This window comes from Anolis sagrei, chromosome 9 (assembly GCF_037176765.1).
Source record: "Anolis sagrei isolate rAnoSag1 chromosome 9, rAnoSag1.mat, whole genome shotgun sequence".
NCBI lineage: Eukaryota > Metazoa > Chordata > Lepidosauria > Squamata > Dactyloidae > Anolis > Anolis sagrei.
The window spans coordinates 27,312,893-27,339,337 of NC_090029.1; the positions used below are offsets into that span (position 1 = coordinate 27,312,893).

The following is a 26,445-nucleotide window of genomic DNA, read 5'->3' on the forward strand; positions in this document are numbered from 1 at the left end:
GGAGGCTCCTTCTATGGTGGCTTTGAAACAGAGGCTGGATGGCCATCTGTTGGAGGTGCTTTGAATGCTGCCCTGGAGAGTAGTACATGGAACAATGGCTTCAAACTATAAGAAAGGAGAGTCCATCTGAACATTAGTAAGAACTTCCTGACTGTGACAGCTGTTCAGCAGTGGAACTCTCTGCCCCGGAGTGTGGTGGAGGCTTTTAAACAGAGGCTGGATGACCATCTGTCAGGGGTGCTTTGAATGCAATTTTCCTGCTTCTTGGCAGGGGGTTGGACTGCATGGCCCATGAAGTCTCTTCCAACTCTAGGATTCTATGAAGCAACAATAATTCAACCCAGTTGCAATATTCACATTTGCTTCAAACAGACAAGTGTTCCTTCTCCCAGCCTTGATATTCCACAGATATATAAACCCCACTTGCCTAGTTTCCAACAGACCTCACAACCTCTGAGGATGTTGCCATAGATGCAGGTGAAACGTCAGGAGATAATGCTTCTGGAACATGGCCAGACAGCCAGGAAAACTCACAACAACCCAGCGATTCCAGCCATGAAAGCTTTTGACAATACATTAAGACATGAATGTGCTTAACTCACTATGCAAACAATGTTTTCCAATGCCAAGGGTTTTACTTTACAAATACATATATCAGCGTGCAAAAGGTCTGGACTAGAGTCATTCTGCATTCGACGTGCTGCCACCATTTGAATTTTATTTTCTTGGTTGCGAGCATAATATTGCCAAGACCCAGTGACAGGGCAGGAAGAAAATCAATTGGTGCAGGTTCTCTGCAAATTTCAACAACGTTGAGAGGGGATTCTGTCCCATCAAATTCCTTCCTCCCTTTCCACAGAGAAATTTGAAATCATAACAGCATTCTTTGGTGTATACTTTGGGAAGGATTGTTTGAAAAAAAAAACAAAACCCAAGGCCGGATACTTACTGGAAGACTTGCCTGGATGCAAAACTCAGACATTTTTGGAATCAAAACTATGACTATTTGGAATCAAAACTATGACTCCACATTTTCCCAATGACCCACATTTTCTAAATATCCCCTCTTTTGTGAATTCTTTCATATAGGATGCAACTTATTGAAACGTCTCGCATGTCCGTTGGACAGAGCTAGTGCTCAGTGTTTTGTAGATTAGCGATTTTTAATAAGTGGTAAAGGCGTAATGAGAGGGATATGGAAATAATCCAGGTGGTCCACGAGATCTGAACTGATTAGAGAGATGATTGGCCAAAACTAACAAAAGGAAGTTCAACAGTGACAAATGCAAGATACTCCACTTTGGCAGAAAAAACGAAATGCAGAGATACAGAATGGGGGATGATGCCTGGCTCGAGAGCAGTACGCGTGAAAAAGATCTTGGAGTCCTCGTGGACAACAAGTTAAACATGAGCCAACAATGTCATGCGGTGGCAAAAAAATCCATCAGAATTTTGGCTGCATCAATAGGAGTTTAATGTCTAGATCTAGGGAAGTCATTCTACCCCTCTATTCTGCCTTGGTTAGACCACATCTGGAATACTGTGTCCAATTCTGGGTACTATAATTGAAGGGAGATGTTGACTCTAAGATGGAATGTGTCCAGAGGAGGGCGACTAAAATGATCAAGGGTCTGGAAAACAAATCCTATGAGGAACGGCTTAAAGAGCTTACTGTAAATGATAACAGTAACAGTAACAAGAACAGTAAGTCTCTTGTAACTTTGGAACCCACACCCATGTTTTTGTTTGCCTGTAGCCACGTAAACAGGAATTTGCTAGGTTGTCCAGGCAATTCTGTGGTAGGCTTTCCATGGAAGTGACTACAGAGTAATGTTGGAGAAAATTATTATTATCATCATCATCATCATCATCATCATCATCATCATCATCCTGATTCTGGCAGCACAAGAACAAGCCATTAGAACAAATGCCATCAAAGCCAGAATTGAAAAGTCGACGACAGATCCCAATTGTAGACTCTGCAAGGAAGCAGATAAAACAAGAGACCACATCCTCAGTTGGTGCAAGAAGATTGCGCAGACAGACTACAAGCAGAGGCACAACACCGTTGCTCATCTGTCTGCGCAATCTTCTTGCAGCAGCTGAGGATTTTGTCAGCACCGATTGTGCTTAAGTGCAGGCCAAGGTCTTGAGGCACTGCACCCAGTGTGCCGATCACCACTGGGACCACCTTGACTGGCTTGTGCCACAGTCTTTGCAGTTTGATCTTTAAATCCTCATATCGTGTCAGCTTTTCCAGTTGCTTCTCTTCAATCCTGCTGTCACCTGGGATTGAAACATCGACGATTCCTACTTTGTTTTTTAATCATGAGGTCAGGAGTATTGTGCTCCAAAACTCTGTCTGTCTGAATTCGGAAGTCCCAGAGGAGTTTGGCGTGTTCATTCTCTGTAACTTTTTCCGGCTTGTGATGCCACCAGTTCTTTGTCACAGGCAGATGGTATTTGTGGCATCTGTCACTGGTGGCATCACAAGCCGGAAAAAGTTACAGAGAATGAACACGCCAAACTCCTCTGACCTCATGATTGTGTTAAAAAACAAAGTAGGAATTGTCGATGTTGCAATCCGTGGTGACAGCAGGATTGAAGAGAAGCAACTGGAAAAGCTGACACGATATGAGGATTTAAAGATCAAACTAGAAAGAGTCTGGCACAAGCCAGTCAATGTGGTCCCAGTGGTGATCGGCACACTGGGTGTAGTGCCTCAAGACCTTGGCCTGCACTTAAGCACAATCAGTGCTGACAAAATTCCCATCTGCCGGCTGCAGAAGGCCATCTTACTGGGATCTGCACGCATTATTCGCCAATACATTACACAGTCCTAGACACTTGGGAAGTGTCTGACGTGTGATCCAATGCAACAACCAGCAGAATGATCTTGTCTGCTGTGGACTCATCTTGTTGTGTTTCAAATAATAATAATAATAATAATAATAATAATAATAATAATAAGAACAACAACAACAACATCAACAACTTTATTCTTGTACCCCAGCTCCATCTCCCCAAAGGGACTCAGGGCAGTTTACATATCGCACAAAATGCCTAAAACAGAGCATAAAATAAACACATAGTACAATACAATAAAATAAAACATATAGCATATAAAACAACAGTTTAAAACTCAGAACAATGCCCAGTAACCTATGGTAACAACTATTGTAAGACATGGCTAGACTATAAACAAGACAAGGGAATGGGATCATGCAAATTGTAGCTAAGGGACAAGGGCATGGGATGAAAGTGCAGTGCTGTGTCATTAATTGAATAGGGTTTTGATTTCACTCAGGGTGAGATCCAGGTTCTTTGATGGTTCTGCTCTAGATATTATACAGTTGAGTAATGTGTTGTCTTTCTTTTCTAGTTCAACACTGCAACATCAGGTGTATGAATGGCGGCACTTGTAGTGATGACCATTGCCTCTGTCAGAAGGGATATGCTGGGACGCACTGTGGACAACGTAAGTAAATGCAATATATTGTCGAAGGCTTTCATGGCTGGAATTACTAGGTTCTTGTAAGTTTTTTCAGGCTATAGGGCCATGTTCTAGAGGCATTTCTCCTGACGTTTCGCCTGCATCTATGGCAAGCATCCTCAGAGGTAGTGACCTCACTACCTCTGAGGATGCTTGCCATAGATGCAGGCGAAACGTCAGGAGAAATGCCTCTAGAACATGGCCCTATAGCCCGAAAAAACCCACAAGAACCAAATGTAATATAATTGTTAGGACGCAGTTGGCATGGTTTCCACCATGGTGCAGCCCACTTCTTTAAAGTTAAGAAGTGTGGATTTAGTACTTTCTGTGTAGGAAAGGAATGTGGTTGAAATGCATGTATCAGTAGCAACAGGAAGAGTGATGGGTTGCCACCCTTTTTAATTCTGCAACTGACTCACGTGGTTATTTCTTTGGAAAGCAGTGCATCTGTTGTACTCCGCGAACTCTGGGCTGCTGGTTGACTGCAGTGGAATTTTTCAGCTGTGGCACGTGACTTTGCAGTGGATGCCAGAAGAATTCTTTCTGACTAGAACAATTAAAATTAGCATCAGACAAATTCATAGTAATTGGATAATGCTCAGTGTTGCTGTTCTTGCTTTCCGACAATTCTCCAAGACTTTGAAAGGGATGTGGTTACTTAGAACCTGTCTGTTGTGGGATGCCCATCCTGCCACATTGCATATGGAGAATAAACTGCAGAGGGACTCTTGAAGAATGTGTTGTAAGCATCAATTCAGGCATCAAGTTTGGCATGGAGCTCTTTGGTAAACCCCAGTGAGTCTAGAATCAGTGGTTCTCAAACTGTGTGTCCCCAGGTGTTTTGGCCTACTGTTCTGTCGCGCACTGGGTCTGAACAAATTGTCTTTATTCTATAGGACGTATACTTTAAACCCAGTGGGAAGCCAGGGTGCCTCAAAGAGAGATTCTTAGGGATTTCCTGAAGTGATGGTCTTTAGAGTCTTTAATGGTACAACAAAGTCTTTATTAAGGAACAAATAACAAATCTTCAAACAACACTTCAAGGCTTTCTTATTCTAGTCTTTAAGAGACTGGCACCGACTTGGATTAACTGTACTTTCTCAGCATGAGGAAGAACCCTTTATAATCTCTCCCAGGCTGTCTATCATCTGGGCCTCACTGGTCTGGGTCTTAGTACCGATCCCAAATGCGTCTGGACATCGAGTAAACCTACCAGCCAAGGCTTGAAGATATTTCAGCTGGAATTCCGTGGTTCTGTAATGCTGTCCTGTGGGAACTTCAGGGCTGTTTTCCCCTCTGGTGCTGTGAGGCTGAGAGGCTGTGAGCTCTCAGTCAGAGCCTTTGGGATATTTTCCTTCTCTTTCTATTTCCCTGAATGATCCCCAGATGATCACCGGATGGTCCCTGGATGATCTTGAGGAATGAAGCTTTTTCTACGGGACAAGCTGTCTACGACCTATAGACTAGCTTCCTTGTGTGTGACTGACTGAAAATGGCTCCCTTCCCTTCTCAAAACCCAAAAAGGGGGTGGAACTAAGGAACCTAATGATGATGGACAGGTGGCCTGCCCTATAACTGCAAACTTTAACAGGAAGCCACCCTTCTGCAGAATCCCAAGCCTTGGGCTGCAAGCAAACACTTAATACAAAGCAAATAAAGTGGGAGTTTCTGGTACAGCTGTACAGCACACCTACAGCTCCTAGAAACCCTAACCAGTTTATTTATTTATTTACAATATTTATATTCCGCCCTTCTCACCCCGCAGGGAACTCAGGTGGATTACAATGTACATATACATGGCAAACATTCAATGCCATAGACACACAACATAATAGAGAGACACTCAGAGGCTATTTGACATTCCAGGTTTTCATGAGAGTGTTCTGGCCACCAGGGGAGCTGTTGCTTCACCGTCCATTTGAGACACTGATGGAGTACTTCCTCATTCTTTGCTTGCTTGCTGGAGATTTTTATGGCCTCGTAAATTAGTTAAATTAGCCTCCCCACATAAGCGGTACCTAAATTTCCTACTTGACAGATGCAACTTCACTTCACTTCACTTTATTTCTTAATTAGTCGCTCTCCACCAAGGTGCTCCGAGCGACTTACAATTTAAAATAGCATTTCACAATATAAAAACATTCAACATAAAAACATCCAACAGTGACTATTTGGCAAATTAGATCTGATCACTTTACTTAAATGCACAACCAAACAGCAAAGTCTTGAGCGCTTTTACAAAAGGTCGCAACTCCGACATTGCTCTAATATATGGAGGGAATGAGTTCCACAGAATTGGAGCATGGGTCGAAAAAGCTCTGCGCCTTGTAGCTTCCAGGTGTATCTCCCTAGGGCTTGGTATGTATAGGAGATTTTCCTGTCTTTGGGGCTGCAAAGGTCAACAGCAAGCTACACAAATTGGTCAGAAGCTCACTCTGACTCGGGCTGGCTTCGAATTCATGACTTTTCGGTCAGTAGTGATCTTAATGCAGCTGATTCCCAGTCAGCTGTGCCACAGTCCCGGTACTTTACTAGCTGTTAGGATTTCTTGGAGTTGAAGGCCAAAACATTTGGGGAACCACAGGGTGAGAACCACTGGTCTAGATCTTCCAAGTTAGATGAGGTATTTGTACAGATCATGTAATGTATGCTTAACTACAGTTGTTGTGCCATGTATCGTCTGGGAAACACTAGATGTTGGATATGAGACTGTGAGAGCGGTCCTCAAAATAATAACAACAACAACTTTTGAAGACGGTTCGGAAACTTCAGCTAGTCCAACGGGCAGCAGCCAGATTACTAACTGGGGCAGCATACAGGGAGCATACCACCCCCTTGTTATGCCAGCTCCACTGGCTGCTGGTCCATCTCTGAGCCCAATTCAAAGTGCTGGTTTTGACCTATAAAGCTCTATATGGTTCTGGCCCAGCTTACTTGTCTGAATGCATTTGCTCCTATGTCCCACCTCGAAATCTAAGATCATCCGAGGAGACCCTGCTCTCGCTCCCGTCAACAGCGCAAATGTGCCTGGCAGGGACGAGAGACAGAGCCTTCTTGGCTGTGGCCCCCCACCTATGGAACACTCTCCCAAATGAGGTAACATCCGCTCCCTCCCTCCTGGCTGTAAATAAATACTGTAAATAAATAATAAATAAATAACAACAACAACGATGACAATCCACTACTCATTACACTCGCGTAGTGATGTTGACAGACTTTACCTGCCCAGAAAATCAGGAGGCAGAGGACTTCTACAAGTGAAACAAATGGTAGAAGAGAAACATGCACTAGCAGATTATGTGAAAGGCAGTCAAGAACCAACATTAAGGGAAGTCAAGAGTAGTAAACTGCTCCAAGTGCAAAAGACAAAGAGTGAATTACCGTAAAAACACAATGCAGGGCAGAAGAGAAAACTGGCGAAAGAAAGCTCTCCATGGACAGTTCCTGGGGAAAAGTGAGAACCAAATTGACAAAGAAAAAACATGACTGTGGCTCACAAGTGGAACTTTGAAAAAGGAGATGAAGGAGGGCCTGATTCTGGCAGCCCAAGAACAAGCCATTCGAACCAATGCCATCAAAGCCAGAATTGAAAAGTCCACAACAGATCCCAAGTGTAGACTCTGCAAGGAAGCAGATGAAACAATAGATCACGTCCTCAGCTGTTCAGTAGACTCTCCTCTACAGTTCAATTTTGGTGGTAAGCCTTAGCATTGAACAGTTACGTTGTTAAATTTATTTATCTCTTTATTTACTATATTTATATATCGCCTTTCTCAGCCCGAAGGCGACTCAAGTCAGTTTACAATAGGCATAATTCAATGCCCCCAACAACATAAAATATAGTTAAAATATTAACATATAACATAAAACATATAAAAACAATAAAAGCAATAAAACACAAATCTTCAGCATCTCATTACTACAATCATTTTCCAGTCGCATCGTCCAATTGTTCCATGGATCTAAATTAGCGTGTTACACTGCATTTGCGAATGCTTGCTCAAAGAGCCAGGTTTTAACTCTTTTTTGAAATGTTAGGAAGGAAGGGGTCAATCTGATATTCCCCCTTGGGGGTGAGAAGAGTGGGGTATAAATATAGGAAATAAATAAATAAATAAGGAGGGTGTTACATAGCCAAGGGGCCACCGCTGAGAAGGCCCTGTCTCTCATTCCCGGCAGTCGCATCAGTGAAGGAGGCAGGGCCTCCCCATATGATCTTAGAGACCTCAATGGTTCATAGGGAAAGATGTGTTCGAACAGGTAAGCTGGGCCAGAACCATTTAGGGCTTTAAAGGCTAAAGCCAGCACTTTGAATTGTGCCCAGTAGCAAACTGGCAGCCATTCTTGACAGCAGATGGTGTGACCTCAACATCTTTAAACTTACTCGCCCAACGACACACAGCACTCACATCAACACAATCACCATAAATAGCTTGCATTCTCTGATGAATCTCTTTTGGGATGACACCTGCTCTCAAGAATTCAATGACTGCACGTTGCTTAAGTCGCATTGACCGACCGTCTGTGCAGGATTCCATACTTCGCACTTTAACAACATAACCATTCAATGCTAAGGCTTCCCGCCAAAATGGAGCTGTAGAGGAGTGTCTACTGAACAAGCCAGTACCTGCTGCATATCTATACTGCCATTTGTTGAGGAGTTACGAAGGTGGAGGCATTACTTTTCATTCAACCCTCGTATCCGAGTTTGATGTTAGTCTCTTCTGAAATGTGTGATTACAAGTGTATTTGATAAGTAGTTCAGAGTGCCTGGCAAAGGCTTCCTTGTCAGTCAAAATGAGTAAGTCTGTTGAGAGTCTCAGGCCATCCATTTTCCAACAAGGACTTGTGCCAAGCAATGTGGATTTGTAATAATGCGTTTAGCTGCAAATGCTATTCTTCGAAAGAAGCCTGTAATTCTAGTTGTGCAGTTTTGTGTGTGGTTTCCTAGAGAGAGCAAACAGACAGGGAATGGAGAAATACGTTTTTATATGGGAATTTTCATTTCCTATACACAAAACTCTCAATTCTCGAACCTACATACAATGAGTCCTAGAAGACTGACAGCTTGTCATTTCTTGTCTCTGAGATTAGCAATGTTTTGCACATTTGTGTTGTCGAAGGCTTTCTCTGGGGATCTCTTAAGTCCTCCAGTGTGACTCTTATGGTCAACTTCTTGCAGTCATGGTGGATGACCAAGAGATATTCAGAGAGAACATCTCTCTATGAGTTGCTAGGTCAGGCATGCAGAACTTGCAGCTCTCTGGATGTTTGGGACTCCAACTCCCAGAAGTCCTAGCCAGTGTGTCCAATGGTTAGGAATTATGGGAGTTGAAGTCCAAAACATCTGGAGGGCCATAGGTTGTGAACATGCTCTAGGTCAGGCATGGGCAAACTTTGGCCTTCCCTCCAGGTGTTTTGGACTCCAACTCCCACAATTCCTAACAGCCTCAGATCCTTTCCTTTTATCCCCCAGCCGCTTAAGGAACATCCAGCAGATGTTAACTTTAGAGTTGTGCTGGAAGACCTAGAAGTTCCTAGAGCAAGCATGGGAAAACATTCTAACTTGACGGCCGCATGCTAGCCATGCTCAGAGGACTGGCTACCCAGTGATGGAAGGAAGGAAGTGAAGGAGGAAGGAAAGAGAGAAAGAAGGAAGGACAAAAGGGAGGAAGAGAGGGATGGAAGGAGAAAGAGGAAGAGAGGGAAGGAGGGAGGAAAGAAGGAATGAAGAAAGGAAGGAAGGAAGGGAAGGAGGAAGGAAAAAAGAGAAGGAAGAAAGGGAGGAAGGAGGTATGGGAGGAGAAAGAGGGAGGGAGGAAAGGGAATGAAGAAAGGAAGGAAGGAAAGAAGGGAGGGAGGGATTGAAGGAAAAAGAGAGAGGAAGGGAAGGAGGAAGGAAAGAGGGAATGAAGGAAGGATGGAAGGGTGGAAGTGAAGGATGGATGGAAGGAAGGAAGGAAGGAAAGGAGGAAGGAAAAAGAGAATGAAGAAAGGGAGGAAGAAGGTATGGATGGAGAAGAAGGGAGGTAAGGAGGAAGGAATGAGGGAATGAAGAAAGGAAGGAAGGAGGAAAAAGAGAAGGAAGAAAGGGAGAAGGGAGGGATGGAAGGAAAAAGAGGGAGGGAGGAAAGGAGGAAGGAAAGAGGGAATGAAGGATGAAAGGATGAAAGGGTGGAAGTGAAGGATGGATGGATGGAAGGAAGGAAGGGAGGGAGGGAGGGAGGGAGGGAGGGAGGATAGGAGGAAGGAAAAAGAGGAGGAAGGGAGGGATGGAAGGAGAAAGCGGGAGGGAAGGAGGAAGGAAAGAGGGAATGAAGGGTGGAAGGGAAGGAAAGGGAAGGGAAGGAAGGAAGGGAAGGAAGAAGGAGAAAGAGAAGGAAGGAAGGGATGAAGAGAAGGATTGAAGGAAGAAAGGAAGGGAAGGATAAAGGGAAGAGGGAAGGAAGGAAGGAGAAAGAGGGAGGGAAGGAGGAAGGAAAGAGAGAAGGAAGGAAGGAAGGAAGGAAGGAAGGAAGGAAGGAAGGAAGGAAGGAAGGAAAGGATAGGATGGTGAGAGAAAGGAGGGCCTGAGAAAAGATCCCAAACCGGGCCAGGGTTTCCCCATACCTGTTCTAGAGAGATGTTCCCTGTGTTTGAACATACCATAGCAATTTCTTTAGCTGTGTTTTTTCACCTTCACCACCTTCCCTTGCCCCTAACCCCAGCGAATGTGGAGGCCTGACTATATATTCCTTCTTTATAAAAGTAACTGTCTGCAAAGGCTAGCATGCAGTTTGCTCCAGCTTCAGCTGCTGGCATCTACTGTGAACAGGATCATAATGGAATCAGGTGATTTGAAAGCCTGAACTCTTGATCTTTCAGCGTCTGGATCCCAGAGAGCCATTGCCAGTCAAAACAGATGGTTCTGGAAGTGTGCTAGGCAAACAAGCATTCTGACCTGGTGTGATCCTATGAGAATGAACCAGGAAGGGAGGAATAGGTGGATGCTAATGAGAGTCTTCTCAAACTCTCCAAAGGCAACTAATTACTCGAAGATAAGTTTTGATAAATGGCAAAGCTGTCTGATAAAACTACCTCTCTCTTGTAAAGTTTGCAGATGAAAGTTTACATCTAATGCTTTTGCTCTTTTTCCTTGCAGCTGTCTGTGAAAACGGGTGCTTGAATGGAGGAAGGTGTGTTGCCCCAAACAGGTGTGCCTGCACTTACGGCTTTACTGGACCTCAGTGTGAAAGAGGTAGGCAAAGTTTGCCTTTTTCTCAAATGTAAAAACTTGCTGCTGTTGCTGAAGACAATTCAGTTCAAATGCATCTAATACAGGCATAGGCAAACTTTGGCCCTCCAGGTATTTTAGACTGTGATTTTCTGATACAAAATCCAACATATGTCTCTTGTTTGCTGTGACATTTTTGTGTCAGTAAAATAATAATAACAACAACAACAACAATAATGCATTTAAAATGGGTCCCAACTGCATTTATTCTCCAGTTCAGATGCACACAGAGAAGGTTATGAACCTTGGGAAATATAACTCCCAGGAGGACTCCATTGCATGGAGCCATGGCATAATAATAATAATAATAATAATAATAATAATACTGTTGTCATGCACTGGGCCTATAGCAATTGGCTTTTGAGCAGGACGTGCTCTTTGTGCCCAGCGGGAAGCCGGGGTGCCTCAGCTAAGAGGCCCTAAGGATTTTCCTATACAAAGTCTTTAGAAACTTGAAAGGTTTTACAAGGTCCTATATTATTGCTTAGGTCTTCAACAAAACAATCAAATACTTCTTAGATCTTCAAGAAGTCAAGCAAATACTTCAAGGCTTTGAATCAACTGGTGGCTTTCTTAATCTTGTCCACAAAGGACAGGCAACTGGCTTCGTGAACTGTTTCTTTTCTTTAAGAGGAAAACCCTTTTTAACCCCTCCTTGCGCTATCTACTTTCTAAACTTTGCTGGTGTGAGCCCTACTCCTGGCTCCAAACTACTTCTTGGGTCCTCAGTAGACCTACCAGCCAAGGCTTTGTAGATTCTCCAGCTGGAGTCCTTTGGAAGTGTTTTCCCCAGGAATTTCGTAAGAAACGAAGCTTCTCTACAGGTGGAGCTGATTCACATCCTGTAGCTAAGCTTTCAACTATAAGACTGAGCTAAAATGGCTCCCTTTCCTTCCTGAACCCTGGGGAAAGGGGCGGAACTAAAGAACCTAATGATGATTGATGGGTCATTGGCCCTATAATTGCAAACCAAGGGAAGCCACCTTATTGCAAAATGCATGGAACTTTGGAATACATGCAAACACTCAAAGAAAGAAAAGGAAGTTGGAGCTTTTGGTACAGTCGTACCACCACAATAATAATGTGATTTTCTGATACAAAATCCAGCATATATATCTCGTTTGCTGTAACATACTGTGTTTTTGTGTCAGAATAATAATAATAATAATAATAATAATAATAATAAGGCATTTAAAATGGGTACCAACTTCATTTATTCTCCAGTTCAGATGAACACAGAGAAGGGTATGTACCTTGGGAAATTACAACTCCCAGAAACGCATATTATGGAGCTATGGTATTTAAAGTGGGGTCCAAGAGCATTTATTCCATAGTGTAAATTCACCCAGGGAAGGGTACGGACCTTGGGAAAGTATAACTCCCAGGCCTGCACATCATGGAGACATGGCACAATAAACTTTCCCTAACTTTCCCTAACAAGGGTATCTTGGCTCCTCCCACAATTTCCCCTCCCACAAATTGGGGAAATGACTCATTTTAATCCTGAGAGCAACTAATGTCATCCCATTACTGAATTGGCCATTCATCTGGATCATTCCCCAAAAATCCACTTCCCCACCATTTCCTGAAACGTTTGAAAAGAATGCTTTTCCCCATGCTTAAAGTAGAGAAATAATGCTCTACCCTACACTTGAACCCAACCTAATGTGATGAACACAGTGGGCTAGCAGATTTTAAGTGTAGGACTCAGTGGAATTTAGTAAATGTGATGAAGTGAAAGGAACTGAAATATTAGAGGCATCGCAATGGATGTGGATATGGTTTCCATAGTAATTGGTTGTTTCTGTTGGAGCCTTTATTAATAGCAGAGATATTTATGATGGATAGTTCATAGAATCATAGAATCATAGTTGGAAGAGACTTCATGGACCATCCAGTCAAGAAGCAGGAAATTTGCATTCAGAGCACCCCTGACAGATGGCCATCCAGCCTCTGTTTAAAAGCTTCCAAAGAAGGAGCCTCCAACACACTCCTGGGCAGAGAGTTCCACTGCTGAATGGCTCTCACAGTCAGGAAGTTCTTCCTCATGTTCAGATGGAATCTCCTTTCTTGTAGTTTGACTGGCATCCCAGTCTCTAGCTTGTTCCCTCCTCCCTATGACTTCCTCTCACGTATTTATACATGGTAATCATGTCTCTTCTTAGCCTTATCTTTTGAAGCTAAACATGCCCAGTTCTTTAAGCCGCTCCTAATAGTGCTTGTTCTCTAGACCCTTGATCATTTTAGTCGCCCTCCTCTGGACACATTCCAGCTTGTCAATATCTCTCTTGAATTGTGGTGCCCAGAATTGGACACAATATTCCAGGTGTGATCTAACCAGAGCAGAATAGAGGGGTAGCATAACTTCCCTAGATCTAGACACTATGCTCCTATTGATACAGGCCAAAATCCCATTGGCTTTTTTTTGCTGCCACATCACATTGTTGGCTCATGTTTAACTTTTTGTCCATGAGAACCCCAAGATCTTTTTCACACGTACTGCTCTCGAACCAGGCATCGTCCCCCATTCTGTATTTTTGCATTTCATTATTTCTGCCTAAGTGGAGTCTCTTGCATTTGTCCCTGTTGAACTTCATTTTGTTAGTTTTGGCCAATCATCTCTGTAATCTGTTCAGATTGTTGGGTGAATCTTCTGCGAACCTCTCTAGATGGAAAGCAAGGTCTCAAGAGATGTCGAATATTGTATTTAGTTTAAGTCAGCCTTTGCTGGCACCTTGATATGAAAGGTGACACATGCTTTATTTAAAAGGCAAGGACGAAAGGCGCATGAAATGTAGACATGTACTTTGTTCTATACTTAAACGCAAAGGGAGGCTAATAAAAGAAATATAATCAAGTACATTTTAGCTCGCTGTTTAATATACAAAAAATGTCTTGGGCAGTATTTCTGGCAACCGGAGCCACACTTAAGTACCGGTGTTATGCTCCGTCCTGGCTTTGCGTCTCCTGCTTTGTTTTGACTAGCTTTGCCGAGTTCGTCTTCTGTAAAACTTGTGTGCATTTGCTATCAGTGCGGCGAACTTTTTCTTTTTTGCTTTGGGTAGCCATAGCGACGCGCACAGCTGTTTCCAGATGAGAACACAGCCCTACTTTATCTGCTCCAGTGAAGTAGTTTCAAGGAAATTAAATCAAGTTTAACAGTGTTCTGGAGTGAGATGACAGCAAGAGCTGTTTAACTGCAATTATCGTTTGTTTGGGGGTTTTTTTGGGTGGAGGCGGATTTTTGAAGATAACATATGTTTTAATTTGGACGCAAGGGCTAACATGGTGTCTGGAAAATATATATATGATAGATTAGATATAAATTAGAGTATTATACATTCAGTCGAGCAAATCCAACTTCCCGTTTTTCCTCTTTTAATAATATGTTATATGTAAGTATATATATGTGTGGGAGCCCCTGATGGCGCAGCGGGTTAAACTGCTGAGCTGCTGAACTTGCTGATCAAACAGTTAGCGATTCGAATCTGGGGAGAAGGGTGAGCTCCCACTGTTAGCCCCAGCTTCTGCCAACCTAGTAGTTCGAAATCATGCAAATGTGAGTAGATCAATAGGTACTGCTTCTGCAGGAAGGTAATGTCACTCTGTGCAGTCATGCTGGCCACATGACCTTGGAGGTGTCTATGGACAACGTCAGCTCTTTGGCTTAGAAATGGAGATGAGCACCACTCCCCGGAGTTGAACATGATTTGACTTAATGTCAGGGGAAAACATAGGAGCCCCCAGTGGTGCAGTGGGTTAAACCCCTGTGCCGGCAGGACTGAAGACCGACAGGTTGCAGGTTCGAATCCGGGGAGAGGAGGATGAGCTCCCTCTATCAACTCCAGCTCCTCATGCGGGGACATGAGAGAAGCCTCCCACAAGGATGATAAAAACATCAAATCATCCGGGTGTCCCCTGGGCAACGTCCTTGCAGACAGCCAATTCTCTCACACCAGAAGCGACTTGCAGTTTCTCAAGTCGCTCCTGAGAACAACAACAAAAAAGGGGGGCTCTTTACTGACCTCCAATAGTCCTATATATTTCTAGTTTGGATGCAAACAGCTAAGAACAGGTAGGATTGGTTCCAACATTATGATTAACTCTGCCACAGAGGAAAAACTGGGTGGTTACCTAAGGAGCCAAGTGTAAGAGTTGGTATAAATATGACTCTTTATATACTGTGTGGAGCCACAGAGTGGGAACTAGTCAATGTTTCTTTAGCAAAGAGAAGTCTTTTGCAGCTGGCTATAAGTCAGATGTTCAGACTCTTCCTCTGGGGAAGACTTAAGGCATTTTGCAGAAAAGCAGCCAATAGTGCCCCTCCCTCCTGATCATTCAAGGTGTATAGTACTCATGCCAGGCATATGTGGCAAAAGGTTCCACATATGGCTTGTTCTTTTGCATTAAAATTACATTATCTCTTGCATTAACATCAGCATTTTTTCAAATGAAACAGAAGGTGTCACTCCAAAGGAGATTCATCAGGGAATGCAAGCTGTTTATGGTAATTATGTTGATGTGAGTACTGTGTGGCATGGGGCGAGTAAGTTTAATGATGTTGAGGTGACACCTTCTGCTGTCAATAATTCAATGACTGCATGTTGCTTAAGTCACATTGAACGACTTTCTGTGCAGTGTTCCATACTTTGCACTTTAACAACACAACCATTCAATGCTAAGGCTTCCAGGCAAATTGGAACTGTAGAGGAGAGTTTACTGAACAAGCCAGTACCTGCCGCATACCAGTACTGCCATCTGTTGAGGCGTTACGAAGGTGGAGGCATTATTTTTCATTCAACCCTCGTATTATATAGATAAAGCCAATACATTACAGGCTACATAGGTTTTATATTAACAAGGAAAATGTTTTAAACAACAGCATACACTCATGGTGTCTAAGCTACACAAGTCATTGAAAATAGCCCTGAAAAGATAGATATCCAAAACAAATCCATTCCAGATTTCGAAGAAAAGAGTAAACGTTATCAAGTTGCCTCTAATTCCATGTCCATTTTGCTTGTGTTTTCCCCTTAAATGAACTCTTTTGACACAGACTGATATGCCAGTACTGCCAGTACTGCCATCTGTTGAGGAGTTATGAAGGTGGAGGCATTAGTTTTCATTCAACCCTAGTACTACAATTTTATTTATTTATTTATTTACTACGCTTCTATACCGCCATTCTCAGCCCGAGGGCAGCTCATGGCCGTTTACAAAACGGCACAATTCGATGCCCACAACAGTACAAAAATAGTTTAAACATTAAAAACATTTAACATAGATTTAAAAAGTTCATTACAATTAACATCAATAAACATAATAAAAAACCATAAGTCCTCCACATTTCATTAATCAGTCATTGTTCAGTCACATTGTCCAACCGTTCCGAGATCAGAGTTTCATAGCTACACAGCGTTTGGGAAGGCCTGCTCATTTAACCAGGTTTTAACTTTTTTGCGAAATGTTAAGATGGTGGAGGCTGATCTAATGTCCCTGGGGAGGGCATTCTACAACCGAGGGGCCACCGCTGAGAAGGCCCTATCCCTTGTCCCCACCAATTGAGCCAGTGAAGATGGCAGGGCTGAGAGCAGGGCCTCCCCAGAAGATCTTAAATTCCTAGAGGGTTCGTAAGGAGAGATACGTTCGGACAGGTAAGCAGGGCCAGAACCATTTAAGGCTTTATAGGCTAAAGCCAGCACTTTGAATTGTGCTTGGTAGCAAATTGGCAGCCAGTGGAGCTGGCGCAACAGAGGAGTTGTATGCTCCCTGGGTGCCGCTTCTGTTAGCAACCTGGCTGCCGCCCGTTGGACCATTTGAAGCTTCCGAACAGTCTTCAAAGGCAACCCACGTAGAGAGCATTGCAGTAGTTTATCCAGCACTTTGAATTGTGCTCGGTAGCAGATTGGCAGCCAGTGGAGCTAGCGCAACATAGGAGTTGTGTGCTCCCTGAACGCCACTCCTATTAGCAACCTGGCTGCCGCCCGTTGGACCATTTGAAGCTTCCGAACAGTCTTCAAAGGCAACCCACGTAGAGAGCGTTGCAGTAGCCTATACGGGATATAACCAGAGCGTGGACTACTGTGGCCAAGTCAAACTTCCCAAGAAGCGGGCACAGCTGGCGCACAAGTTTTAATTGTGCCAAAGCTCTCCCTGCCACCACCGAGACCTGGGATTCCAGGCTCAGTTATGAGTCCAGGATTACTCCCAAACTGTGGACCTGCATCTTTATTTATTTATTTTTATTTATTTATTTACAGCTTTTATATTCCGCCCTTCTCACCCCGCAGGGGACTCAGGGCGGATTACAGTGTACACATATATGGCAAACATTCAATGCCAATTTTGACGTACAACATATACAGACATACACAGAGGCTATTTAACGTTTTCTGGCCACCAGGGGAGCTGTCGCTTTCATCGTCCATCTGCGACGCTGATGAAGTACCTCCGCATTCCTCGCATGCTTCCCCGCTGGAGTGCTTCTTTATGGCCTCATAAATTAGTTACTTTTATCCTCCCCACACTTTTAAGGTGGTACCTTATTTTTCTACTTGACAGATGCAACTGTCTTTCGGGTTGCAAAGGTCGACAACGGGCTACACAATGGTTGGAAACCCACTCCAACCCGGGCTGGTTTCGAACTCATGACCTTTTGGTCAGAATGACCTTAATGCAGCTGACACTCAGCCAGCTGCGCCACAATCCCGGTGCAATCTTCAGGGGGAGTGTAACCCCATCCAACACAGGTTGTAACCCTATCCCCTGTTCGGCCTTTCAACTGACCAGGAGGACCTCTGTCTTGTCTGGATTCAATTTTAATTTGTTCGCCGTCATCCAGACCGTCACAGCGGCCAAGCACCAGTTCAGGACCTGGACAGCCTCCTTAGCAGGTGGAAAGGAGTGACAGAGTTGGACGTCATCTGTGTACAGGTCACACCGTACCCCGAAACTTCAGATGATCTCTCCCAATGGCTTCATGTTGATGTTAAATAACATGGGAGATAGTATTGACCCCTGCGGGACCCCACAATGCAGCTTGAACACTGCCTCATGCACAATGGAGGACCTTCTCACAGTGACACCAGAGGCGTGCCAAGTGGCCAGCTTCTGGTCAAAGGAAATTAATACATTTTTAACCTTGTTTATGATTTTTCTATACATTATAACTGTATTCTCAATTCTCTTCTGACACAATAAATAATTACATAAATAATTAAATAGGATGAGGTCCTAATAAGTGCAGTGGAAAGAACAGACGGAATCAGTCATCCACCCAGAGTTTCCTCTTGAGTCAGACAACAGTAGGTTTGGACTCCAGTCACTTCAAATATTAAGACTGCAGCATGTGCCTCCTTGGAGTGTGTGCTCCGTGTGCAAACAATGTCTGGTTTTCCTTCCCAGCATCATTCCTGTGCAGTTATTTTTCTCTATAGCCAGATATTTTTCACCCCAGAATTTAGTTCTATCTGTCCCTCTAATTGAAAAATAAAATTTGTGAGTTGCTTCAGCAATTTTCACTGGATTGCATATTTACATATCCTACAATTTATATATAGAATACAAGTTCAAATATACCACAATTTGCAGTTTTTGTAAACATATTGTCATATCCAAAGAGTTTTGGCAAATAGGAAAATGTGGCCAGCATTAAAATAGCACTATTTTAGTGCTATATTATCTGTTCTTCTTTCTTCTAACTGGTATAATATGTGTTTGTGGAAAAATCGTCGCCTACTTTGATCTGTCCTGTAGTGGTATTTATGGAAAGCAAACAACAACGTGTAGATAAAGCAGAACTTGTCCTTTTAATATTACATTGCTTTTAAATTAGGACTGGAACATATGGATGCGGGCAAAATATTTAGATGTTTTAGAATACTTTATGAACCAGAACTGGTTTCCAGGAAATGCATTTGTTAACTACAGAACAATTTTTGGTTTGGTGAGGAGTTGTGTTGGAGATGAGATTTTGGTAGATCTACTCCCTTGATTCCCTTTTTGAAAACATTGAACCAGGACGTTAAACTCTCGGCCCGTCCAGACAGTACCTTTATCTCAGGAACTGCCGCTGCAAACAGGAGAGTGACCAGATGCCGTTCCCTGTAAACACAGAAGCTATCGCTACAAAAGGCAAAAAATGCAAGTTTTCCAATTGCAGGAATATTGTCGATTTGAGCCAAATACAAGGGTTGAATGAAAAGTAATGCCTCCACCTTCGTAACTCCTCAACAGATGGCAGTACTGGTATGCGGCAGGTACTGGCTTGTTCAGTAGACTCTCCTGTACAGTTCCATTTTGGCAGGAAGCCTTAGCATTGAGCAGTTGTGTTGTTAAAGTGTGAAGTACGAAACCCTGTGCAGATGGTCAGTCAATGCAACTTAAGCAACTTGCAGTCATTGAATTCTTCACAGAAGAAGGTGTCGCCCCAGAGGAGATTAATCAGAGAATGCAAGCTGTTGATGCTGATTGTGTTGATGTGAATACTGTAAGTCATCAGGCGAGTAAGTTTAAAGATGTTGAGGTGGGAACATCTCACTTGCGTGACAGACAAAGAGTTGGACATCCTGTGATAGCAACCACTGAGTTTCACAAGCAAAAGGTTGACAGATTGATTCAGGATGATCATCATATCAGATGAGCCCCGGTGGCACAGTGGGTTAAACCGCTGTGCCAGTAGGACTGAAGACCGACAGGTTGCAGGGAGAGGCGGATGAGCTCCCTCTAGCAGCTCCAGCTCCTCATGCAGGGACATGAGAGAAGCCTCCCACAAAGATGATAAAAACATCAAATCATCCAGGCATCCCCTGGGCAACGTCCTTGCAGACGGCCAATTCTCTCACACCAGAAGCAACTCCATAGTTTCTCAAGTCGCTCCTGACAAGACAAAAAAAAATCACATCAGAGAAAGATTTCAAGAATAATCAGCATTTCACAAGAATGTGTGGGTCACATTATTGCTTTGCTTGGCTATCGGAAGATCTGTGTACAATGGGTATCCAGGATGAGAGAACTGTGTGTTGGGAACAGAGTGTTGCGGGAATAGAGTGTCGACTTCTTCTGTGATAGCTTCAGAAACCTTGTTCATTGTTGGCAGAAATGTATCCAATTGTCTGGTGATTATGTGGAAAAGTGAATAGTGGTAGTTAAAGAGCACGTTCTAAGGATTATTTCTGCATTTGATTTATTAAAATATTCCCATCCAAACCCAAGTAACGCAGGTGGAGGCATTACTTTTCATTCAACCCTTGTATGTGGATCTCCTCATGTCTGTATGTCCCTGCAATTGGAAACCATGAGATTTTTTTATCTGAGTTTGTTCCTGGGTTTTAGGTGTTTGTTCCTGGTTGGACGGTTCCCTAAAAGAAGGTGACACTTGAGTAGAAGACAAAAACTTTGTTTGTGGGCCAGAAATGTCATGAAATGGTGGAGAGCACATTTTCTCTGGCCAGGACAAACAGAACTTTTGCAGTGATTTGCTGCCACGATTCTCCGCATATCCACATATCCGGTACCTGCAGAAATACTGCACCCAATATTTTTAGGCACTGCACCCAGTGTCCCGATCACCACTGGGACCACCTTGACTGGTTTGTGCCAGAGTCTTTGCAGTTCGATCTTTAAATCCTCATATCATGTCATCTTTTTTAGTTGTTTCTCTTCAATCCTGATTATTATTATTATTATTATTATTATTGGGGCGGAAACAAATATTCACAAATAATTAAAATTCGCAGCAGACTGGTTCATGTTTCCAGCTGATTGCTGGAAGTCTTGTAAGAAACATGTAGCTTTTATGTATTTGGTGACTGCCTGTTCTATTTGGCACTGGAATAGTATTGTAGGGAAAGAGGCCTAAATAAGGTATAAAAAGGAAGAAGAAAAAGATTTCACAGAACAATGTGACTGCAAACTGTTGAAAGCAGAGAATCCGATTTCTATCTTTCACTTTATTTTCAATTCTTCCTTAATATCGATCTACATTTTTTTTTGCCTGAATAAAATATGAAGGAGTGAGAGATTTAGGACGGCAAACCTCACCCAGAATAAACCCTACTGAAATCCGTGAGGGTTTGCTTTTCGGCACATATTTGAGGATGTGATTCTGAGTATCTTCAGTTTTGCTTCACTTGCTGGCTGTTCTGTATCATTAAATGCGTTTATGATCAGGCCAGTAGGTTTCTCACTTCACCTTGGGGTCTCTTGTCATTTGAAAATAGTCTTTGAATGGATATTGCGTTGCTACTCTCAAAGTATTACCAGGCTGAAGGCTGAAAAAAATCCCATCCAAGAGATTGCTCCAAGGATTGGCATGTAAGGAATTTACACTAAAATTCTAAGACTAACTCTTGTCTTTAGAGGATGAGGTCCGTTTTCAGAAGATTTAAAGCCTGTGAAACCTTTTTTAGAGTCACGTTTTCAAATAAATATGGATCTCTTATCGAAATGGAGAACCTCAAAAAACCCATTAACTTGATTGAATTCTGCCGAATTACTCTTAAGTAATTTTATTGACTACTAGCTGTACCCACCACGCGTTGCTGTGGCCAACCTTCCCTCTTTCTCTCCTTCCCCTCCTTCCCTCCTTTCTTCATTTCCTCTTTCCTCCCTCCCTCCCCGTCTTTCCTTCTCTTCTTTCTTCCTTCTCGATCTCTTTCATTCCATTCCCCCTTTCCTTTCTCTTCTGCTGTCTCTCTTTTCTTCCTTCTCTCTTTCCTTCTTTCCTTTCCTCCCTCTTTCACTACATCTTCCCCTTCCTTCGCTCCCTCTTTCCTTCCCTCTTTCCCTTTTTTCTTTCCTTCTCTCCTTCCTTCCTTTTCTAACTTTCCTTTCTTCCCCCTTTTTCTTCCCCTCCTTTTTTCTCTCCTTCCTTCTCTACCTCTTCCCTTCCTTCCTTCTCTTTGCTTCCATGCTTCCTTCTCCCTTTCCTTCTTTCTTTCTTTCTTTTTTTCTTTTTTCTCTCCCCTTCCCTCCCTCTTTATTCCCTTTTTCTGTATTGTCATTTAGCTTTTCGTCATTTAGCCTTTTTGGGGCTTTAAGTCCCTTCTGCTGTGTTTTTCAGTATTTTTATGAGTGAAGGACATACATTGGGTTGTTAGGTGTATGCCATCCAAATTTGATGTCAATTCGCCCACTGGTTTTTGAGTTCTGTTAATCCCACCAATGAACATTACATTTTTATTTATATAGATTCTAAGTCCTTTGACTGTGTGGATCATATTAAATTGTGGCAAGTTCTTGGTGGTGTGGGCATACCAAATCACCTTGTCTCTCTCCTGAGGAACCTGTATCATGACCAAGTAGCAACAGTCAAAACTGGCCATAGAACAACATACTGGTTCGATATTGGGAAAGGCGTACGGCAGGGATGTATACTCTCACCCAACCTATTCAACTTGTATGCAGAACACATCATGTGATGTGCAGGGTTTGACAAATGCAAGGCTGGAGTTAAAATTGCTGGAAGAAACATTAACAACATTAGATATGCAGATGATTACCACTTTGATGGCCAAAAGTGAGGAAGAGCTTCTAATCAAGGTGAAAGAAGAAAGTGCAAAAGCTGGGTTGCAGTTAAACATAAAAAAACCCAAGATTATGGCAACAAGAATAATTGACAACTGGGAGATAGAGGGAGAAAATGTGGAGGTAGAGACAGCCTTTGTATTTCTAGGTGCAAAGATGACTGCGGATGCAGACTGTGGCCAGGAAATCAGGAGACGCTTACTTCTTGAGAGGAGAGCAATGGCCAATCTTGATAAAATAGTGAAGAGTAGAGACATCATACTAAGATCCGCATAGTGAAAGCAATGGTATTCCCCGTAGTCACCTACGGATGTAAGAGCTGGACCATAAGGAAGGCTGAGTGAAGGAAGATAGACGCTTTTGAACTCTGGTGCTGGAGGAAAGTTCTGAGAGTACCTTGGGCCACCAGAAGATCCAACCAGTCCATTCTTCAGGAAATAAAGCCCGACTGCTCATTCCTGGATTCAAACTGCTGACCTTTTGGTCAGCAGTTCTGCTGGCACAAGGGTTTAACCCATGCTCCATGCTGATGGTGGTGAATTGAGTGGGACAGAGACTAGAGCAATGATGGTGGATGAGAGTCTGACCAAACATGGGCTAGAGCTCATTGGGCAGTCTATTCTGCAGCAGTGATGGCAATGAAAAAAATCATTCTTTACAGCCACATTACAGCCACACAGTTGTGCCCAGTGGAGATGTCTTGAGTGGTCAGGGGCCTTTTATACTCTGGCCAATAAGAACAAAATGTAAAATACTAATTTTCAAAAGATTTTTTTTTTTTTGGCAGGGGAGCATGAGGGCTAATGGAAAGAGTTGCCACTTCTTCTGTTTTTGTTGTTAGCAATGTATTACCAGAAACTTATTGTTTATTGTGCTAAATCCAAACAGTGGTGTCACAAATGTCTGAATATTCCCAAAACAATTTATTGTCTGGGTTTGGTTGTAAAATTAAGATATTTCAAAGTGGCTAAACAATTAAAAAACACTTGGAACTAGTACTTGAAAATTTCAGATAATTTTTGGATAACGTCATGTTTAGTCTGATTCATTGCTTCATGTTGGCCACATCTGTGTTCACTGAAATTCAAGAAACCCTCAACCGTTTTAGAGAAAGTTACACTTAACACATTTTATAAATTGAAATAAGAGTCTGCCTTAAGTTTAAAGCAGTGGTTCCCAACCTGTGTTCTGTGGACCACCAGTGGTCTGCAAGAACTAAAATATGGTCCATGGCCTCACTGTTACTATACCGTTGCAATGAGAGTGACAGGTCTTGCGAAGCCATCTTATAGTGCCAAGGCTTATTAAATATGGTTTTCTGTGGGCGAGCAGATGGTGACTTCTGGATGGCATATGTTCTGTATCAAAAACTAGAGCTGATGTAGTCTATCCAATGCAATTTTCTGAATCAGCACTTCAAATAACCTAACTGAATCTGAAGTTGACCAAAAACTGATATGTAACCCTGTTAGAGAGTGGTCCCTGGTCAAAGTGGCCCCAGGTCAAAGTGGTCCCTGATCAAGTAGTCTCTGATCATATGGTCACTGTTTAAAGTGGTCAATTGTCAAAGCAGTCCCTGGTCAAGTGGTCACTGTTTAAAGTGGTCTATTGTCAAGGTGGTTGTGCTGTCACGCGCTGGGCCTATAGCAGTTGGCTTTTGAACAGGACGTGCTCTTTGTGCCCAGCGGGAAGCCGGGGTGCCTCAGCTGAGAGGCCCTAAGGATTTTCCTATACAGAGTCTTTAGAAGCTTGAAAGGTTTAACAAAGTCCTTTATTATTGCTTAAGTCTTCAACAAACAATCAAATACTTCTCAGATCTTCAACAAATTAAACAAATGCTTCAAGGCTTTGAATCAACTGGTGGCTTTCTTAATCTTGTCCACAAAGGACAGGCAACTGGCTTCGTGAACTGTTTCTTTTCTTTAAGAGGAAAACCCTTTTTAACCCCTCCTTGGGCAATCTACTTTCTAAACTGGTGTGGGCTCCAAACTGCTTCTTGGGTCCCGAGTAGACCTACCAGTCAAGGCTTTGTATATTCTCCAGCTGGAGTCCTTTGGAACTGTTTTTCCCCAGAATTTCCCCCAGATGCTGTGCGAAACGAAGCTTCTCTACAGGTGGAGCTAATCCACATCCTGTAGCTAAGCTTTCCAATGCAAGATTGACCTAAAATGGCTCTCTCTCCTCCCAGAGCCCTGGGGAAAGGGGCGGAAGCAAAACTTAACAATGATTGATGGGTCATTGGCCCTATAATTGCAAACCAAGGGAAGCCACCTTATTGCAAAATGCATGGAACTTTGGAATACATGCAAACACTCAATAGAAAGAAATGAAGTTGGAGCTTCTGGTACAGCCGTATTAGCGCAGTGGTCCCTGTTCAAGTGGTGCCCGGTCAAAAAAAAGGTTGGGAACCACTAATCGTCGTAGTGTAATGAACCCCAAATTAAACTAGAGTTTTTTTGTTGAGGGATCTGGTTTCTTTTGAGTGTGCACACTGCACTTCTGCTTCAGACCCAACACTTGTTTGTTTACTTCCTCACATGAGCAGCAAAATAGGAACACATGGGATTTACTACTACTACCACCATCACTACTAGTACTACTACTACTACTACACCGGCTAGCACAGATTTGGGTGGCTCAAATATTAGACCTGTATCTGGATATATTTGACCTGCTGATTCCAGTGGCGCAGTGGGTTAAACCACTGAGCTGCTGAATATGTTGGCCGAAAGGTCACCAATTCGAATCTGGGGAGTAGGATGAGCTTCCGCTGTCAGGCACAACTTCTGCCAACCTAGAAGTTTGAAAACATGCAAGTATGGGTAGATCAATAGGTACCACTCTGGCAGGAAGTTAACGGTGCTCCATGCAGTCATACCAGCCACATGATCTTGGACGTGTCTACAGACAGTGCTGGCTCTTCAACTCAGAAATGGAGATTAGCACCAACCCTCAGAATTGGACACGACTGGACTTAATGTCAGAGGAAAACCTTTACTGATTCCAAAAATGCCACAAGTTTTCCTCTATCAACCCTAGTTTTTGAGATGCAACACTTATGCCACCTACCAGTCACCATCTGCTTGCCTATGGAAAACGATAATGACCATAACCATAATAAACCTTTAAAAAAGGTTGGAACCACTGGTTTAAAGAAACCCTTGCAATGAGAGACAGAAAGAGGAGAGAGATATCTGTACCAAAGTACTTCGGAAACTCTTGAATTGTTGTATAAAGCCCCTAGATTTAGGGTGGTCTGGTTCAGTCTTGCTGAATTTGAACAAGTTATCATTATAGTGGCTAATTATATAATGATATTAATTATATAACCATCCTATATAATTATATAATCAGGATGATAAAAACATCAAATCATCTGGGCGTCCCCGGGCAACGTCCTTGCAGATGGCCAATTCTCTCACACCAGAAGCGACTTGTAGTTTCTCAAGTTGCTCCTGACACGACAAATATATATACATACTAGCTGTCCCCTGCCACATGTTGCTGTGGCCCAGTCTGTTGATCTGGAAAATAAAGTCATGAGAAAGTGTTGGTTTCTAATATATGTCATTCCTTTATGCTTGTGGGTAAACAATATTTCTTGTTGTTTCTTTGTCAGTGTTGATGTGGAGATTGTCTGGTTTGCCCACCCTGGAGCATGCAAGATATCATTGTCCTTCTTTAGGAGTCCCTAAATCTGTGTGTGTGTGTGTGAATCCTATCTATTTATCGATCATCTATCTATCTATCTATCTATCTATCTATCTATCTATCTATCTATCTATCTATCTATATCTATGGCTGGATGGCTCTTTGTCAGGAGAACTTTGATTACGTTTTCTTGCCCTGATGAAGGGAGTTGGATTGGATGGCCTTAAGTATTTTCTGTTGGTCATGGGAGTTCTGTGTGGGAAGTTTGCCCTGTCGATTCTGTCATTCATGGGGTTCAGAACGCTCTTTGATTGTAGGTGAACTGTGAATCCCAGTGACTACAACTCTCAAATGTCAAGGTCTATTTTCCCCAAACTCCATCTGTGTTCATATTTGAGCGTATTGAGTGTTTGTGCCAAGTTTGGTCCAGATCCATCATTGTTTGAGTCCAAAGTGCTCTCTAGATGTAGGTGAACTACAACTCCCAAACTCAAGGTCAATG

General features: G+C 42.9%; 1 protein-coding gene across 2 annotated transcripts in view; it reads left to right on the forward strand.

Annotated features, from left to right (window-relative positions):
- FBN1 (fibrillin 1) overlaps positions 1 to 26,445 on the forward strand; it is a 264,999-nt gene that overhangs the window by 47,719 nt on the left and 190,835 nt on the right. For both annotated transcript variants that reach the window (XM_067471401.1, XM_067471402.1), the window contains exons 5-6: positions 3,383 to 3,478; positions 10,635 to 10,730. In XM_067471401.1, the coding sequence (XP_067327502.1) occupies positions 3,383 to 3,478; positions 10,635 to 10,730 (192 nt within the window). The remainder of the gene's footprint in view (positions 1 to 3,382; positions 3,479 to 10,634; positions 10,731 to 26,445) is intronic.